This window comes from Macaca nemestrina, chromosome 2, assembly GCF_043159975.1.
Source record: "Macaca nemestrina isolate mMacNem1 chromosome 2, mMacNem.hap1, whole genome shotgun sequence".
In the NCBI taxonomy this organism is placed as follows: domain Eukaryota; kingdom Metazoa; phylum Chordata; class Mammalia; order Primates; family Cercopithecidae; genus Macaca; species Macaca nemestrina.
The window spans coordinates 7571118-7589538 of NC_092126.1; the positions used below are offsets into that span (position 1 = coordinate 7571118).

Here is an 18421-nt window from a genome sequence, read left to right on the forward strand (position 1 = left end):
TAATAACCAAGTAAGGGAAAGTAAAAGGTTTTCCTGAGTTTTGTGAGCAGTTATACCAAATCACAGAACCTGAGGAGGAAGTAGTAGGAATCTTCAGTTTGTAGCCAACACAGGGAGAATTGTGGGTAACCTGGAACCTACTGCTTGTGATTGGAATCTAAAGTAGGGGGTGGGGCAGTCTTTTAGGAAGGAGTCCGTCACCTGTGGGGTCTGTGCTAACTCTGGACAACTGGCGTCAAACTGAGTTAAACTGTACGACATGCAGTTAATGTCCTCAGAAAAGGTAAGAATTATTTAGTGTAGAAAAGCCACACCTTTAGTGACAAAAGTGTTTTGAGCATAGAAAAAAATAGTTTTCACTTTACAAAGAAACAAATAAAACATACTAAATACCCTCCATGCTTCAGGTCAGTTTGCTTAACAAAGCTTTCCAAAGCTTACACGAGATAGATGTCTTATGTTACATAATACCTAATTGCTTTCATGCCTTAATCAGCTGTTTATTCTCTCTGTATTTCTTCACAACATTACCCAAACTGTCTAGTATGCAACCTGGTTAAATAAGTATTACATTAATGAGTAAATACATGGAGAATTCACAATCACGATGTGAAGGCCGGCACATTAGCCTACTTGATGACGAGTTATCAGTTGAATGTTTGTTTGTTAATGAGATTGCTGCTCTTTATAATAGTCAATACTCCTAAATTTTAAAAAATAATACATTGCATAGAGTTGTTAGTGTTCTCTTCAAAAGTATGAGCTCCAAAGATTTAATAACCAAGTTCTAATCCTGATTTGGCCATATATTAACCATATAAATATGCGAAAGCAAAGTTACTTGGTTTTTCCTAATTTTTGAAAAGCTAATTTTTCATAACTCTAAAATGAGGATAATTAAATTTCATATCACAGTTTCAATATGAGAAATAAACTGAGTAATATATATTAAGGATATGCTACTAGCGTAATAAATGCTCAATACTTTGAAGCTTTAAAACAACAAACTTGTGTTGCTTGAAATTTGAGAAAGAAACCCCCAGTGCCCAGATCCAGCTGTGAATTTTTAAATCTGTTAATCAGGGTGTCCAAGTTTGCTTATTCCCAACTCCCCCAAAATGCATACTTTTAAGTACATATATTAGAAATAACTGCCAAGATGAATATACGATTGCATTATTCATTTGACTTCTAAAATTTAGTCTGGTTTTTTCTTATGAATTAATCCCCAACTCAGCATTATTTAGAAAGTAAGCAGAAAAAGAAGAGAAGTGATTACAATATTGTTTGAATACTATTTGCACTACACGAAAGCCTTTTTGTTGCTAACTTACACGAAATCATGTCAGACCAGTAGAAAAAGCTCTGAGCAGAGACCTGGGATTCAGATTTACTTCTTCAAGTAACTCACTAAGTGTCTCTAAACAGGTTACTTCCTGTCAGTAAGCCTAATGTTTCCATCTATTAAAAGATGGGGTATGACAAAATAATACCCAAATATGCTATCTTTCTTAATATAGTGGACACAGTGGTATTTAGGGGTCATCCCCAAAAGCCATATATCCTGACACTACTTCTCTATTTCTGGGTTTGCTAGGAGTTTGTCAACTCTTAAGAATTGCCCTTTCCACTTTCCTAGTTTCTCATCCCCTATTCTCTTAGTGCAATATAATGGTTGAACATTATTGCCAGCAAATACCTTCAGCAGTAGCTACAGCAGTTTCAGTATATAGAAAAATAGAGTTTACTTAATCCAAATAAAATACTCTTTTGACAAAAGTGTTGCACTGATTCTCCATTGCTTGCCTGAAACTGCATTAATACAATATGAATATTTTTTAAAATATTCTCAATCAATTTTAGTTCCAGAGTACAGATAAAGACACAGGCCTTGTTCAAAGTCATGTTTCTAATAAGTGGCAGTGACAGAATTTGAACGCAGATCTATCTGGTGCTCCTTTCCCTCCCCAAACTACGTTTACTTCATTCATTCATTCACATATTCATTCAGTTGACCAATAATTACTGAATGCTTACGATGTGCATGGAATTGTTGAAGGTTTGAGACAGTGCTGTAAACAAAAAACATGAATCTCTTTTCTTATACAATTTACATACTAGTGTGTAATAAACTATTAAAAACCATAACAACATTATCACATGCTTGTTGTGCGTACTGGATACTAATCACGCTTACCTACTACCTTTACAGTCAGAGTCCTGGTGAGATGAAACGTACGTCCATTTTCTGGATATGTAACAACACATGTGTAATTTCCATTATTTGAAATAAAGGCAATGAGGAAACTCAAGTTCATACCTTCAGGTATTACATTATTAAAATTCTGTATTTTATAACAGCCCTAGAAAAAGTAAAAAAAAAAAAAAAGTTTACTTTTTAGATACATACATAGAAAATACACAAACACATGCACACTCACATCTAATTTTGCACAGAACACCTAAATATTCATGCTGCAGTTTTTATAATACTATTTTGGTCAAGTATTTGACCAGATTTCTGTGAAGAATAAATGAAACATCTCATTATCTTTTCTGATCATGAGAAATTAAAATTCTAAACTAAGATGTGACTTCAAAAACACAGGCTTCCTGTCTCAGGATCAAATTCTGGGCATCCTATGTTGATAGTAAAGCAAAGTTACAGTTTTGAAATAATGACTAAGGAAACTTGAGCAACTGCAAGACCTGCTATTTAGAAAGCAATTCTTTTTCTTTTTGTAATATTTCTTCACTGATTATATTAATTTGAGAATCTAGTCATTCTGTCTGATAATCTAGGCCCCAATTTAGATGTCTGATTTTGGCATTTTTAAACGCCCTGTTGTTTCCCTGTATCAGATATTTCCAGACTGTTTTGTATTTTTCTTTTACTGTATCCCTTTTTTTTTTTTTTTTTTTTGAGATGGGGTCTCATCACTCTGTCACCCAGGATGGAGTGCAGTGGCGTGATCTCAGCTGATTGCAACCTCTGCCTCCTGGGTTCAAGCAATTCTCCTGCCTCTGTCTCCTGAGTAGTTGGGACTAGAGGTGCATGCCACCATGCGTGGCTAATTTTTGTAATTTTGGTAGAGATGGGGTTTCACCATGCTGTCCAGGCCGGTCTCAGACTCCTGACCTCATGATCCGCCCGCCTTGGCCTCCCAAAGTGCTGGGATTTCAGGCATGAGCCTCCATCTTTATCCCATTTTTATAACTGAGTATGACAGATTTCAGGAACTAAAAATAAAATATCTTTATGGGCCTGATCAAGATCGAGGAATGTATTTCTGCTCCTAATTCACATTTTCATATAACTGTTGACATTTAAAATTGAGAAATTGAACTATCTCATTCAACAACTATCTAATTCAATGTATCTAGAATCCTGTTTCAAATGATCAGTCTCACTATTTGGCTAAATTGTTACTTTTTGCCATTTTTGAGAAAAAGAATCAATACACTATCTGTGACAAAAATATATGTTGAATATTTACTTTCAGAAAAGCTTTTGTTTTTCTTTTAAATATCAGTAAGTCACCTATGACAAAAAGATTAGGTTATCTCTAAGGCTTTTTCCATCTTTAAATTTCTGGGAGTCTACTACTAGCTTGTAACTTCAATTTTTTTTATTCACATATTTCATCTTGAACGTTTGTATGATTAAGGTTTCTTCAATTCCCGGAGCATGTATTTTGAAATATAACAGTTACACTGAGGCACATTTTGTAATGCTTTGTCACAGGAAATATGTATTTTAGGAATAGCATTGAACTTCCATTTCGTGGAAAAGATCATCAAGAGGAAGTTACTATAAGCTCAGGTAACGTAGTTTTTCAACGCAGCTTCTCCTGTAAGATAAGCAATACTTCTAGACACTTGTCACATCAGAGAACGATATCAATATCCTTAGGTTATCACAAAGGATAAGGTCTCAAAGGTCTGTATTCTTATAAGTTTTTGTCAGATTTGGTTTGAATTGAGTTTACAGTATCAATAGAACTATTTTATTTTTGTGGTACTTTCCATTTAAAAAGTTCAAAGGTATTTCCCCCTCATTTGTTAGCTTAGCTGTTCCCAAATCCCTGGGAACTAGACAGATCAGACTAAATATACTGTAATTTTATAGACGGAAAAAATGAGACAGAGATATTCTAGATAACACAGTAGAGAGCTGAAATTCAGTTTTCCAGAGAGCTGAATAATGGTCTTTCATTAGCTTCTTAACTAAGAATGAAAACCTCTCCTCAGCAGAGAGTTGAGGCTATAAAAATTATACTGAGACATGCACTTAACGTATACTGTCTCATCTGATCCTTATTCCAAACACATAAAGTTTGTAATGCTTTTACCTCCATTTTATAGATGAATGAACAAGGCCTAGAAAAGTAAAGTAACTGTCAACGTCATACCACTAGACAGTGCTAAAGCTGGAATTTGAATTAGGATCTACTTGTTTCAAAGTCCTTGCTTTATATTTCACCTGATACTGTCTCTTCATTCTATATAGTAGCCCTGAACCTGTGCCATCCCCGGAGCCAGCCCGAGTGAAAAGCGTGATGTGCCTCTATCATTTAAAACAGGCTAATTCCTGCAATCAGTGGTAAACTGAAGATGCACACTTTTGAGGATGAGAAGTCAATTATTATTACTGAACTTGTCAACAGTATTTCTTTAAGAATGTCATGAAAGAAACTTTTCGTAGCTGTTTCAAAGCTATTAGGCCTCAAACATTTTAGAAATAAAGGGAATATTTTACATTCTAATATGTGTGTGAAGGTAATTCAGGGCATTGTCACACTACAAATGTCTATTAACATTAACCTGTTGTGTGTCTGGTTAGCTCTCTCTGATCAGCAACTCTGTGTCTAGACCCTTCAACACACGTGCCTAAGACACATAGGACAATTTTAAACATAATAAACTATTGCTGAAAATAAAACCTGAATATGTTATAATGATTTCAAAACCATTTATTTGGAATCCAGAAGAAAACAAACATAAAAATAGATTTAGATTCCTGAAGAATAGGAAACATGTTTTAAAATATAAGAAATGAGTTAACAGTAAGTGGATTTCCACAATGAAGCAAACACTTGTCTGACTAGAAGACAAACAATCCTAGTTGACCCGTTAGTTCCTCATTCTGAATTCAAAAGAGAGAAGTTAAATAGAAGAGCGATTTTTCAACCATGCTATGGTTGCTGTGGCAACCAACCACAACATATAGGTAAAGAACAACACAAGAAATGACTCTGGGATCTTTCAACTGAAATGAATCATGTGGGGAGGGGAAGGGTGCGGTGGAGGAATGTCATGATGAAGTAAGAACAAGTGTTTCCATTCAAGAAACCAACAATGTGTGAAGAACTGTGTGAAGGCACAAAAATGAAAATGATACAACTCTAACTTACAGTTATTCATGGTCTAATGGAGGATTGCAACGAACACAATAAAAGACACTTAGGGGCAGGGGAGTGTGAAATAAAAACAAAACAACTTAGGAAAAAGTTAATGAAGAAGAAAGATTTGGGTTGGTTCTTAAATGATAAGTAGAATATTAACATCTATTGAGGAAGAAGGTAGACATGGGAAGTAGACACTTCAGGCACAGGAGAAAGTGTGAAGAACTCACCCGTACTGTCTTTATTTTTTCCCTCGCTGTCATTACTTAAACAACAATATTATAATATTCTGTTTTCATGCAGAGTTCCTCCTTTGGAAAATTCGCTTGTATGAGGGCCAGTGGGGGGTAATAAATTCCGTATCTGCATGTTCAGAAACTTGCTCAATACTTGGTGCTCGGTAAATGCTCGATACATTAGTGTTGCCTGATCAAAGGTATGAATGAGAGAAGCCAAGACCCAAAAGGCATGGAGTTGAGGGCTCATAGAGTGTATAAGTGCTGATGAGTATTTGGAATATAAGACACTGGGTGGTGGGTTGTAGAATGGAAAGGGAAAGTAGACGTAATGATACAAATAATTTAACTGAGATACAAGGTTTGAAGTGTTAGTAGTATCTACTGAAGTTTTTGCATTCTAGATAAAGTTGGTATAAAACATATACTTTGCTATGAAGTCTTAGAAGAGTTGATAAACTAGTCCCTTCCAATGAACAGAACTAAGTCATGCAATGATTGCACAACAAATATTTACAAAGTCCCTCCTGTGGTCCAGGCACTGGGTTAGGAGCTGGGTATACAATTGCCAGAAAAGAACACAAATGGTGCTTATTCTATGGAATTTTACAGTGCAGGCTAATTCATTCAACTATGTAATCACTTTCTAAGTACAATATAATTGTCTCAGTTTTATGCTGTGTGCTTGCTATTCAAGGGAAAGAGAAAGAGAAAGGGAAAGGAAAAGAGTGGTCACTACTTAGAACAGAAAAAAGAGAAATACAATCACTAGAATAACAAAGACAAGATACGAATGAAGTGCTATCGAAGCAGAGTAGGTGATTTTTATGGCCTGAAGTGGCTTCAAGACTTCATAGCTATTTGAATTTGGCTTTGCCTTTAAATCATGAATCTCGAGTCCTTAGAGGCCCTAAACCTTATGTCAAATGTTATATGTATATGCATACATGTACACATACAGAATTATATGTGTATAGCTCTGAAAGAAAATATGATACATACTCTCTCACACTAGAGGTTGAAAATCCAATCACTATATAGGAAGTATAGGGAAAGAAAAGAGATAGAGAACCAATCTAAGCTGTCAAATCAAATAGGAGCAGGCATTTAAAAAATAAGGCCTACTACACAGACCTTGAACTAACTTCTCAACAATATCTCTATGCCAACAAGAAGGCCAAGCCTGGCATGTTTTCAGAAATGTCCTTTCCTGATACCACCTAGTCTGGAAAAGCAAATATTTTTCTATTTTCCAAGAGATAGCTATAAAAAATGTTTGACCAATTCTGATTAATTTCATAATAAAAATGAAAAGTGGAGGTAATATATCAATTTTAATAATCGGTATGGGTACAAAGAAAACTAGCTTTGTGGAAAGTTACATCCAGAATGGCATCTAGTCTGACAAATAGCAGGTGAGAGTATTTCAGCAGCTGTCATAAATGTAATCTATAAACCATCCAATAAAATGGTTCCTTTGATCCTCGGTGAGAAGAGAAAATTGTCTATGCTTTTATAAGCATCTCTAAGAGATAAAGTTTTAAATATCAAACTATAATGAAGAGAATTAATACAGTAATATGAAAGTTAGGATGGCTTGCCAAAGACCCTAAATTAATCTCATTAGTAACAAAAGGATTGCATTACCTGTGTCTGTACTTCTATATGTTTGGAAGTTCCTATGTGAATAAACAGGCAGTCTCCCATTTATACACATAGTATATTTCAGAATTTGTTTTACAAGCCAGCTATTTGACATTCTGTAAATCACTTACAAACTGTGGTTTGCTTTCCAGACTAGTTACAAAACCTGGCTTATTCAACAAATATTTGCTGAACATCAGTTTAACTCACAGAAGTTAAACTAGAATACCTAATGTTGAATTAGAGAATTGTGAATTCTGGGTCCTAAATTAACTAAACTCTGCCATGCAGGGAAAAAAAAAAAAAAAGAGGAGAAAGAGAAGGCATGTGGAGGACAATCCAATCCTACCCCATTTATTCAGCAATTCTGAAATGTAAACATTTGGTTTTCTGTTTCCGGTAACCTCAGTTTGTCTGAGATGCCTCTGATTTCTCATGGCCCTCTATCCACAGGTCTCCCTATGTCCCACAGTGCAGTCCACACCCCAGTATGTGTTCAAAAATCACCCTGCCCTTCCAAAACGTCCTAAGCTCCAAAAGTAAAGTCTGGACCACCCTCCTTACATCAGTTCTAGAGAGCACAGTTTTTGTGATCACACAGAACTGGCCTGCAATCCCAGACTCTCTCATTAGTAGCTGTGTTATTTTGAGTAAATTATATACGAAAATGTAAAAGTGTGCTTTCCTGACACATTACAGAGGGTAGAATCTTAGCTCCTAGTTCTGTGGCCTTGGAAATATTTCTCAACTACGCTATACCTCGTTCCTCAACTATAACATGGGAAAACATGACAACCTATTTCATAAGGATGTTGACAGAATTAAGGAAGATCAAGCATTTGGAACAATACGTGTGTTCAGTAAATGTTAGGTGTTATTGTTTATCTCTCTGAATCGCCATTTTCTAATCTGTCAAAATACGGTATCTGCCTTGCAGAGCTGGTGCTACATATGAATATAAAGCACACAGCACACTGGATTGTGACCACTGAAATGTAACAAATATGAGTTTCCTCTTTCTTTAGCAGCTTTAGATGATTAGCAGCTTTCATCTTTCAGATAACAGGAAAGCAAATTTCCTGAAACTTATTATTATGGATCCATCTTTTAATCCTCATAGACTGATTTGCGTTACTAAAAGAGACCATCTTTACCACGTCTCTTTTAGTAATGCAAATCAGTCTATGAGGATTAATAGATAGATCCATAGAAGTAGGAATCAACAGATGTAGGAACCTCTGTTGATAACAACTAAAAAAGAATTGCTGAAGAAGGGCCAAGACATCTGGGTAGATGCTTGGGGATGACTGTAAAAGGTACAAAATAGAAGGCAAAGAGGCCGGGCGCGGTGGCTCAAGCCTGTAATCCCAGCACTTTGGGAGGCCGAGAAGGGCGGATCACGAGGTCAGGAGATCGAGACCATCCTGGCTAACACGGTGAAACCCCGTCTCTACTAAAAAATACAAAAAACTAGCCCGGCGTGGTGGCGGCGCCTGTAGTCCCAGCTACTCGGGAGGCTGAGGCAGGAGAATGGCGTGAACCCGGGAGGCGGAGCTTGCAGTGAGCTGAGATCCGGCCACTGCACTCCAGCCTGGGCGACAGAGCAAGACTCCGTCTCAAAAAAAAAAAAAGAAGGCAAAGTTAGCACTGCTGTACAGAGACAGGAGGACGCAGTGACCAAGAACCTTTGTTTTGTTTCCAAGATGGCAGAAGTGTTAGGATTAAAGGTGTCAGGTGATTACCCAAAGGTAGAGAAACAGGAAGCAATATATTAGAAATTATTAGTAATCTTTTCTTAATCAAATAAGAGAAAACATGATCAGTGGTTGTCTTTTTTTTTTTTGAAATGGAGTCTTCCTCCATTGCACAGGCTGGAGTGCGGTGGCATGATCTCAGCTCACTGCAACCTCCGCCTCCTGGGTACAAGCTATTCTCCTGCCTCAGACTCCCAAGCAGCTGGGACTACAGGTGTGCGCCACCACGCCCGGCTAGTTTCTGTATTTTTAGTAGCGATGGGGTTTCACCATATTGGCCATGTTGTTTGTCTATTTTAGTCACCTGCACATGGTTGGATATTGGCCATGGTAATTGTTTTACAGCTGTGACTTTTTCTGTCTCCTTCTCAGAATTCATGTCTCCATTTACCCATGAATAGTATCTCCAGAGTATGGCATTAGCTCAGTTCTCTTCTCACTTTATTTAGTCTTCTCAAGTGCTTCAACTATCACATGAATGCACCCAATTCTGTCTTTAGCTCTGATTTTTCTGCTAAGCTCCAGACTCATAATCATGTAACCACTGCCTGCTAGTCACTGCCACCCGCCAGCTAGATGTCTCAGAGACATCAGCAACTAACTTAACACGGCATTACCTAACCCATTACTTACTCCCGAAACCTGCTTCTCCTCTGTTACTTCATACCTTGGTTAATAGCACCATGCCATCCTTTCATGAAAACCAGAAATTTGGAAATCACTAGAGACTCAGAGTCAGACATTACATAGCTTTGCCCTCAAGAAATAGGCTGTCTTCTAGGATACATATCTCTCTCTCCTTAAAACCAACAGTAATTTCTCCTTGTCACTCTTATGAAACTTAGAAGTTTACATTTTGATAAGAATAGAAATTCTTCGTATTTACAAACTTATTTTTATTAAATTATGAGGTTATTTGGGACTACACAGCTCTGGGCATATATTTTATTCATTATGGTGTTCCCTCCTCCCCCACCCCGGCACGTTGCATTGATCACAGCTAATCTTCAGCTAGTATACAGGTGTTCCTCAACTTATGATGAAAGTTACATACCAGTAAACCTATCATAAGTCAAAAATGTGGTTAAGTCAAAAATACATTTAATGCTAGCAACACAGCAGACGGTCTCCAACTTATGATGGTTTTATTTATGATTTTTTGACTTTATGATAATGTGAAAGTGATAAAAATTCAGTAAAACTGTAGCCCCATCACAAATCATAAGCTACTTGACATACCATGAGGTTTTATCCCAATAAACCCATGATCAAGTGGAAAAATCTTAAGTCAAACCATCGTAAATTGAGGACTATCTGTAGTCATGAATGAATGACTAAAAAAAGTAAAGAAGTGAAAAATAATATTGAAACAGGTATAAATAAACAGGAATACATGAGACAGCTGTAATTTCCAGCTGGAGGGAATAAGGAACAATTAATAAAGATGGTACAATTTAGTCTGTTCTAAAGGGAGAAGGATGTTCCGGGCAGAGGAAATGCATGAGGAAAAAGGAGAGGAGAAAATGGCAGGATGTGTATGGGAATTAAACTAATAAATAAGGTTCGAGATTAAAACCTTGACTGCAGGGTAAATAAACATATGTTTTTTAACTGGAAGGTATATTACACTTATTGATGTAAAACTCTTAATATTATTTTTAAACCATCTTTTAGGTTTTTTTACTATGAAAAATTACAATCAGAGAGAGAACAATGAGTTCCTGTATCTTTACCAGCCTCAACAAGTATTAATTGAGACTATGTCTTATTTCATGTACAGCTATTCACTGCAACCCAAGATTATTTTGAAGCAAATCACAGACATCATATAATTTTATTTCTAAACAATATTTGAGTAATTTGAGTACCTCCAAAAAATAAGACTCTTTCTGCAAGCATAACTACAGTACCATTATCATGTTTAAAAAGTAATAATTTATTAGTAACGTTAGTATTGCATGTTCAAAATTCCCTGATCTTTTCATAATTTGCTTTAGTTTTTTTCAAATGAAAAAGATCCAACTAAAATTGATTCATTGCAGTTGGTTGTTAAATCTCTTAAAACAGTCTCTGTATCTCTTTCTCTTCCTCACTCCTTTTCTACCTTCCTTCCCTGCCTCCCTCCATCCCTCTTAGTCATTTTATTGTAAAATAAAGCATATACAAAAAAAAAATGCAAAACACATCTAAGAGTTAATGAGTTGTTATAAAGCAAAGGCCTTTGCTTCACTCAGGTCCAGGAACTTTGCCAGTCCCTCTTGAAGGCCTTCTTCGTGGCCCACGTCAATCACACCTCCTTTACTACCCTCCAAAGTAGTCACTATCTATACTTTTATAGTTAAATCACTTCCTTGTTTTTATTTATATACTTTTCACCTATATGTGCATGGTTAGATGCTACAGTGCTATCTACTTTTTAAATGCCTTGTATGTTTCTTTTAATCTATACAGTCCCTCTTCATGACATTTCTTTTCTTACAATTTATCTTTTGAAAAACCCAGCACATCTGGCCCATAGAGTTTCACATAGTCTGGATTTTATTGATGATATATTCATGCTGCAGGTCAATGTATTTCTATGTTATTTATATATCTCCTGCAAAATGAGAGTGGGATCCAAAGGCTTAACTGGACTCAGGTTTAATTAGTTGGTAATATGAATCAATACGTAATATTTTCTTCTTTTATCAGAAGAAACATGTCTGATGGTTTTTCGTCTTGTGATGTTAGCAGTCATTGATGCTTAGATGCCTACATTTATTAATCTATTGAGAGTTGCAAGGTGATGATAATTCTAACTGTATCATTAAAATTTCATTTATTATTAGAAACACTTTACAAAACGCACCTCTCTACAATACTTCATTACCCAATGTTACATGTCCTCTAGGAAAACCAGAATGAATACTTGATTATTTGCCTTTACCAGTTTTTAAGATAATAAACTGATTTCCTTTCATCATCCAAATGTAACTCATTAAATTTTGTGAAATGTCATTATAAACTTATAAATTTAAACTGACTTCATAGGATTTAAACCATTAAAATTAGGTTCAAATTATTTTGGTTAAAATTGTTCATCTTTGGCCAACAGGAGACTCTTCAAGTTGACTCCCAAATTGTATCATTAGCAACTTAAGCAGAGACAGAATTTAAAATTTTCAGCTTTTGAAATTTATAACAAACTGTGTTTGTAGGATTTTTTATTTCTCTCCGGAGTTCTGCCAACTTTTGCTGAATATTTTTGAAGCATTGTTCTTAAGCACATGAGTTTTTGTTATTTTTATGTTTCCCTGATAAAGTGATCCTTTTATTATTATGAAATGTCATCTTTATCTCTGGTAATCCTGTCTACTTTATCTGATATTCTTACGGCCATTCTAATTTACTTACTGTATTTGTCATTTTTTTATTTTAATTTTTTCTCCCTTTCACCTTCTATTGATCTTAAGGCATTATCTACTGTCTTTTTTTTTTCTGTGATCTTTCTCTTAGATTAGCTTCATTTCTAAAATGATTTATTTTCTAAGTTTGTATGGAGTTACATAATATATATAATTTTTAGATGTTTCTAATTCTTATTATTCGTTCACATCTTGTATCATTTTAAAATGTCATTTAGCTCACTTAGGAAATAATAGTTTTTTTCTAAATTTTAAAATATAAAAGGATTTTCTAACTTCAGCAAGCTATCTTTTCAAAACGATGGTGTCTTGGTCTTAAGATGTCCTGGCTTCGTTCTCCTGCTCCATTTTTAGCCAGTCCTTCTTTTTCCTTCCTATATATTTTCCTCATCCGGTTTACTTTTGATTCTACTCTCAGTAGCTTCTCCTCAACGTGGCGGGTCATATTTCAGAGTTGTGAGGAACTACAACTTCTTCCACCCCTTCAGAGCTTCTTGTTATAGGTCTCTTGCACGGTCCTCTATTAGAGAGCAAAACCTCTCCCAATTTTAGCTCCTGTTCTCAAGTTGGTTCATCACACTTTCCAGTGAGCACCTGTTGGCTCTTTTGGTGTTCTCCTGTTGTCAAGTCTGACAGACACCACATTACTTCCATCTGCTTCCTTCCGCACAAACACTGATCCCATATGGGCTTAGGCTGTTGGTGGCTTTATCAAAAGTGGTTCCTGTGGATAATCTGTCACTGAGTTATGCTGTAAATTCTGTCCATGGGGTTTTGGCTTTAGTGTATGTGGATACTTGAAGCAATACGAAGGCTATGTTGCTGCTACAAGCGCTACCTTCCAACACTTTTATATTTTGACAAAACATTTTCCAAATCCCTCAGATGTGGAAGAGACCATAGATGGACAGTGCTCACAAATGAGGGCAAAGAAAAAAACACACAGAAATAATAAAATGCAGTACTGATTAATCAAGGAATTGAATTTCACCACATGAATTAACAGCTTATGACTTCACTAAGCAGGAACTAGAAGTGGGCGGCATTTCTTAAAATGCATTTCACATGAAGTTAACAGAAATAAGGTAGTTTTGGTATTCTAGTTAGAGTTATTTCAGAAATAGTGAGCTGAGACAAAGTACTGTGCACCACTTCCTTTAAAATGGTACAAAATGAGGACGTGGTGAAATATTTCCATAAAGTTATTATGGAATAAATCAGATAATCTGAAGAGAAATACCTTTGCTTATACATGTAACTCAGTAAATAAGTATTATCATTTTATAAGTTATTAGAGAGAATAAAGTGTAGTCTAATTTTCCTTACCATATACCAAGTGATGGTCGGTTTGACACTGGAAGGAAAATATCCATCTACATTTGGACAAGTGATCCTCTGAATGCCATATTCTATATACAATTTATGCACTGGGAGTTTCATGGGGGAATTGAAACAGCTGTCTTTTTGAACAACTTCCAAGGGAAATGCAACTTTGCTGCAATATGTGGTGTTCCTGAAAAAAGAAACATACAATGAATGGGTAGTATTTGCATTCGATTTCATAGAGCATTCAAATGAACTAAGTGAAGCCATGCTACATACTGAGACATCATTTATACATGTAAGTTCACGTAAGAGATAAAATCATAGTGGAGGCATTTCCTATACCAATTGGCATCACAGAATTTTAAAAAAGCACAATTACTTAATTACTATTAATGTACCAAAGTATTTATACTTTCAGATGTGGTCCTAAATGTGTTTGTCAGTGTATATAAATAGTCACGTGTCACATGATGACATTTCAGTTAACGATGGATCACACATGTGATGGTGGTTTCATAAAATTATAATGGAGCTCAAGAATTTCTATTATTTATTGATGTCATTGTCATTGTAATGTCATAGGGCAACATATTATTCATGTTTTGGGTGATGCTGGTATAAACAAACCTATGCACTGTCAGACAAATAAAAGTGTATAGTAATGTCCTAGGCTTTCACACTCACTCACTACTCACTCACTCTCCCAGAGCAACTTCCAGTCCTACAAGCTGTATTCACGATAAGTGCCCTACACAGGTGTACTATTTCTTTCATCTTTTATATTATATTTTAACTGTGTCTTTTCTATATTTAGATAGCTTAAGTACACAAATCCTTATCAGTGTGTTATAATTGCCTATAGTATTCAGTACCACAACCTGCTATACAGGTTGGTAACCTAGGAGTAACAGACTATACCATATAGCCTAGGTGTGTAGTAGGCTCTCCCAACCAGGTTCATGTAACTACACTCTATGATGGTCACACAATGACTGAAGTTACCTAACAAAACATTTCTCAGAACATATCCCCTGTTCTGCTGTTTGACATAGCAAAATATAACTGTGCATATATGTAACACTAAAAACATTCTCAATAATACTCAGTGCTGGTAAGGCAGAGGCATGAATGGCGTATTTATGCAGAGTCAATAATGGTATAAGCAACTTTGGGAAAAACTATGCTTCCAGGATCATAAAAAAGCCTTTGTTTTTGCCCTAGTAATCCTATGTCTGGATATTTTGTCACATGATAGAATGATAGAAAAGGGGGAATAGAGACAGCACGTAGTTAAAAATGCCCATCCAGAGGCATATTAGCAAGAAAAACATTAAAATCAATAGAAAAAAATGTGACAAATGGAATATTATAAAGAAAACTGTGGTACAACCCTTCAAAGTTGTTGTGAGAACGTACACAAAGAATCAGGCATGAAGGAAAAAAAACAAACACATAACAATTCCTTAGGACGACTGGGGAATTGCATTTGTGCTATAATGTTCATGTACATTGTTTTGTCTGCTTGGAGGGCTTACTTCTCCCACCCCCTTCATTTCACATACAGGCCTTCTCTGTTATCTTCTCCCACCTCATATCTAAATTTGGTCTGTCGTTTATTGAGCACCTTGGACATTTCCTTGGTTAAATTTGTTATAATTCAAAATTAGATGGTTATGTTATAGATATGTGTCAATATCCTCTGTAAAATATAAGTCCCACAACACTATTTATGTTTTTTATTACATTAATTGCATCTAGTACAGTGTCTTAACTTTCAGTAACTGCTGAACAAATATTTGTTATTAAGTAAATGGAATGGATGTAAAACTTGTGTCTAAATATAGGTAAACATGAAAAATAACATAGAATAATAAATCAACTAATTTTTTAGGGTGACGGGATAAGGAGTCTATGTCTAGCCATTTTTGTGATTTTTGTATAAATAATATTTGTGAGGCATCACATCACACATATTTGGCTTATTGGGTACCAAAATGACTTATGAATAAAGACTAAATTTAGTGGAAAGGGTGGGGTATGCATTCTCAAAGATGGAGGGAGGGGTGTTAAAGATGACTTGTGACAATACTCAGAAGGGGGTAAGAGGGAGTGGTAGGCATGATCCACACCTACAAATAACAAAACATCTGCCCCTTGGAAGACAGACTCTATAGGTAGAAGTTATAGAAGGGAAATTTAAGTTTAAGGATCTATTTTCTGATTTTAAAAAATACGAAGAACAGTGATTGGACTGACTTTTTAGCTTCCAAAGTTGAACAGTATTGGGGCAAGAATATAAAGAAAATACTCAAAGATGAAACTAATTTTATTGCCCTATGGTTCTACATGCTTCAGTTTAAGGTCATTCTCAGCTTATACATTTCCTCAGTAACATAGGAAACATGGTAGTGCTCCCACCAGACAACTTCAATTCTAGATTTGCTTTAAGAACATGGAAGATAGAGAAGTAAACTGAAGAGGTGACAATCTGGAAGTTGATAAATAACACTAAAGGTATATGCAGGTCTTAACCGTCATGCAGCCCTACTCCTACAATGTAAAAGAAGATTAGACAAGTTTGTGGAAGAGCTACAGGCAAGTAGTAAGTAATTAAGGAAAAAGTAAAACTGATACTGAAACACTAAGATACACAGTGGAGACCATAGTTAAACAGAAAGCTCCCGAAGACTTCCTCCCACTGGAAAATGTTAACAGATGAACAGTTATCAAAGATAAAAAGGAGCTCAACAAGCATGTATGCCAACTCTCTTCCTATGTAGAGGTAGACACCACAGCTCTCAGACATGGACAGGACTTGCCTAAGGTCACCAGCTAAGTAGTGGCAGAGTGGAAGTGATGGCCTAGTTTCTCTGTCTTCTCCTAATGCTCTTTCCACTATAATCTGCTTTAACTTCTACTACATTGTATTAGAACATAAATAATGAGAACATGAGTACTTCAGGATCCTTGGAAACCCATATACCAGTCTAAAGCCCACTCCAATAAGATTCAAGTTTCCAGTGAAAACCTCAGAAGGGCCTTCAGAGGTTACAGGGATTCTCCCTTACCTCCAACTCCCAAGAACACAGTGATCTAAAGGCTTTTCTATGATAGAAAAGAGGTATTTTTTCACATAATCATAACATAGCTTACATTTACCAAAGTATAGTCCTAGTTTTCCATCAGGGAGTAGAGACTCTCTATGAGAGAAAAAACATTTGTGATTATTTATTGTTATGGACTGAACTGTGTCACCCCACCCCAATTTACATGCTAAAGTCCTACCTCACAGTACATTAGAATGTGACTGTATTTGAAAACAGAAAATTTGAAGACATAATTGAGCTAAAATGAAGTCACAAGGATGGTCTCTAATCCCATACTATTAGCATCCTTATCAGAAGAAGAGATTAAGACACAAACACACAGAGGAAAGAGCATGTAAAGACAAGGAGAGAAGATGGCCATTTACAAGACAAGGATAGAGGCACCAAGAATGAAATCAACCCTGCCGACACCTTGATCTTGGATTTCTAGCCTCCAGAACTGTGAGAAGGTAATTTTGTTTGTTAAAGTCACCCAGTCTGTGGTATTTTGTCATTGCAGTCCTAGCAAAGCAACACATCTGTTAAATAGTAGGAAGTCGTTCAAAGGAAAAAAAAAAATTAACCTAGATGGGAGTTTAGAAAACAAGGCCATGCCTGGCACCTAAAAAGTGACCGCTGGTAAAAAGTAACCAAATAATTAACCCTGAAAAGGGCTATTCTGTGGGGAATAACCCTGAAAAGGGCTATTCTATTCTGTCGAGAAGCCTCAGTTTTTTTCCCCCCAAAAAACATTAATGCGAACAAAAAAAAAAAAAAAAAAAAGGAATACTGTAGAGTAAAATATAAAATTTACAAAACTTTCAAAGGAAAAAAAGTGGATTGGAAAGAAATTTTACTGTAATGATAAATTGTTTGGATTAAATCCTTAGATTGCCAGAGATAATGGTATTCTCTTGCTTCTCAGGAGAAATTTGGGAGAAGTTTAAAAAGCATTGTCATACATACATGTCATGGCTCCCAAAAGAACATTTGGGAGAATATTATGAGAGAAAATTCTAAGGAGGGAATTGTAACTGAAAAGGCAAACCTGGGGCAAATGGGAGAGAGGACTCTCAGTTCACTCTAGGTCTTCTGATTTGGGGGTTAGATCTGCAGTGTCCAATAGAAATGATACTGTGAACCACATATGTAATTGTAGACATTTCAGTTGCCACACTAAAAAAGTAAAATAATATTTGGGAGGCATCGCATCACACATATTTGGGAGGCATTGTGCATCACACAATGCACCCTGAGTTTCTTTTCTGTGCCGGGTACTTTGAAAGATGCCAAGAATAACAGATACAAATGGGCTCTATTCCCTTCCCTGTTCAATGTCTGGATAAATGGATGTCTCCAGGTGAGGCATAAAGGCACGCAGGTCATGAGAAGGGATTAATAACAAGGCTCCACTTTTACACAACTTTGATATGTCTCAGGGTCTGAGAAGAAACTACCTCTGGAGAACATTCTAAGGGCCACAACCAATTTCTCTGCATACCTCCTTCAGCCCCCTTCAGCTAAGCTGCAGAGAATTACCTCACTAAACTCTATCTAAATGCTTCC

General features: G+C 36.0%; 1 protein-coding gene across 9 annotated transcripts in view; it reads right to left on the bottom strand.

Annotated features, from left to right (window-relative positions):
- Nucleotides 1-18421, bottom strand: part of IL1RA (interleukin 1 receptor accessory protein) — a 149892-nt gene that overhangs the window by 39551 nt on the left and 91920 nt on the right. For all 9 annotated transcript variants that reach the window (XR_011619536.1, XR_011619535.1, XR_980819.3 and 6 more), the window contains exons 4-5: nt 13770-13956; nt 2198-2363 (exon numbers count right to left, since the gene is read on the bottom strand). Coding sequence is in view for 3 of the 9 variants with exons in the window: in XM_011723125.3 (XP_011721427.1) it covers nt 2198-2363; nt 13770-13956 (353 nt within the window). In the remaining 6 variants the exon portion in view is untranslated. The remainder of the gene's footprint in view (nt 1-2197; nt 2364-13769; nt 13957-18421) is intronic.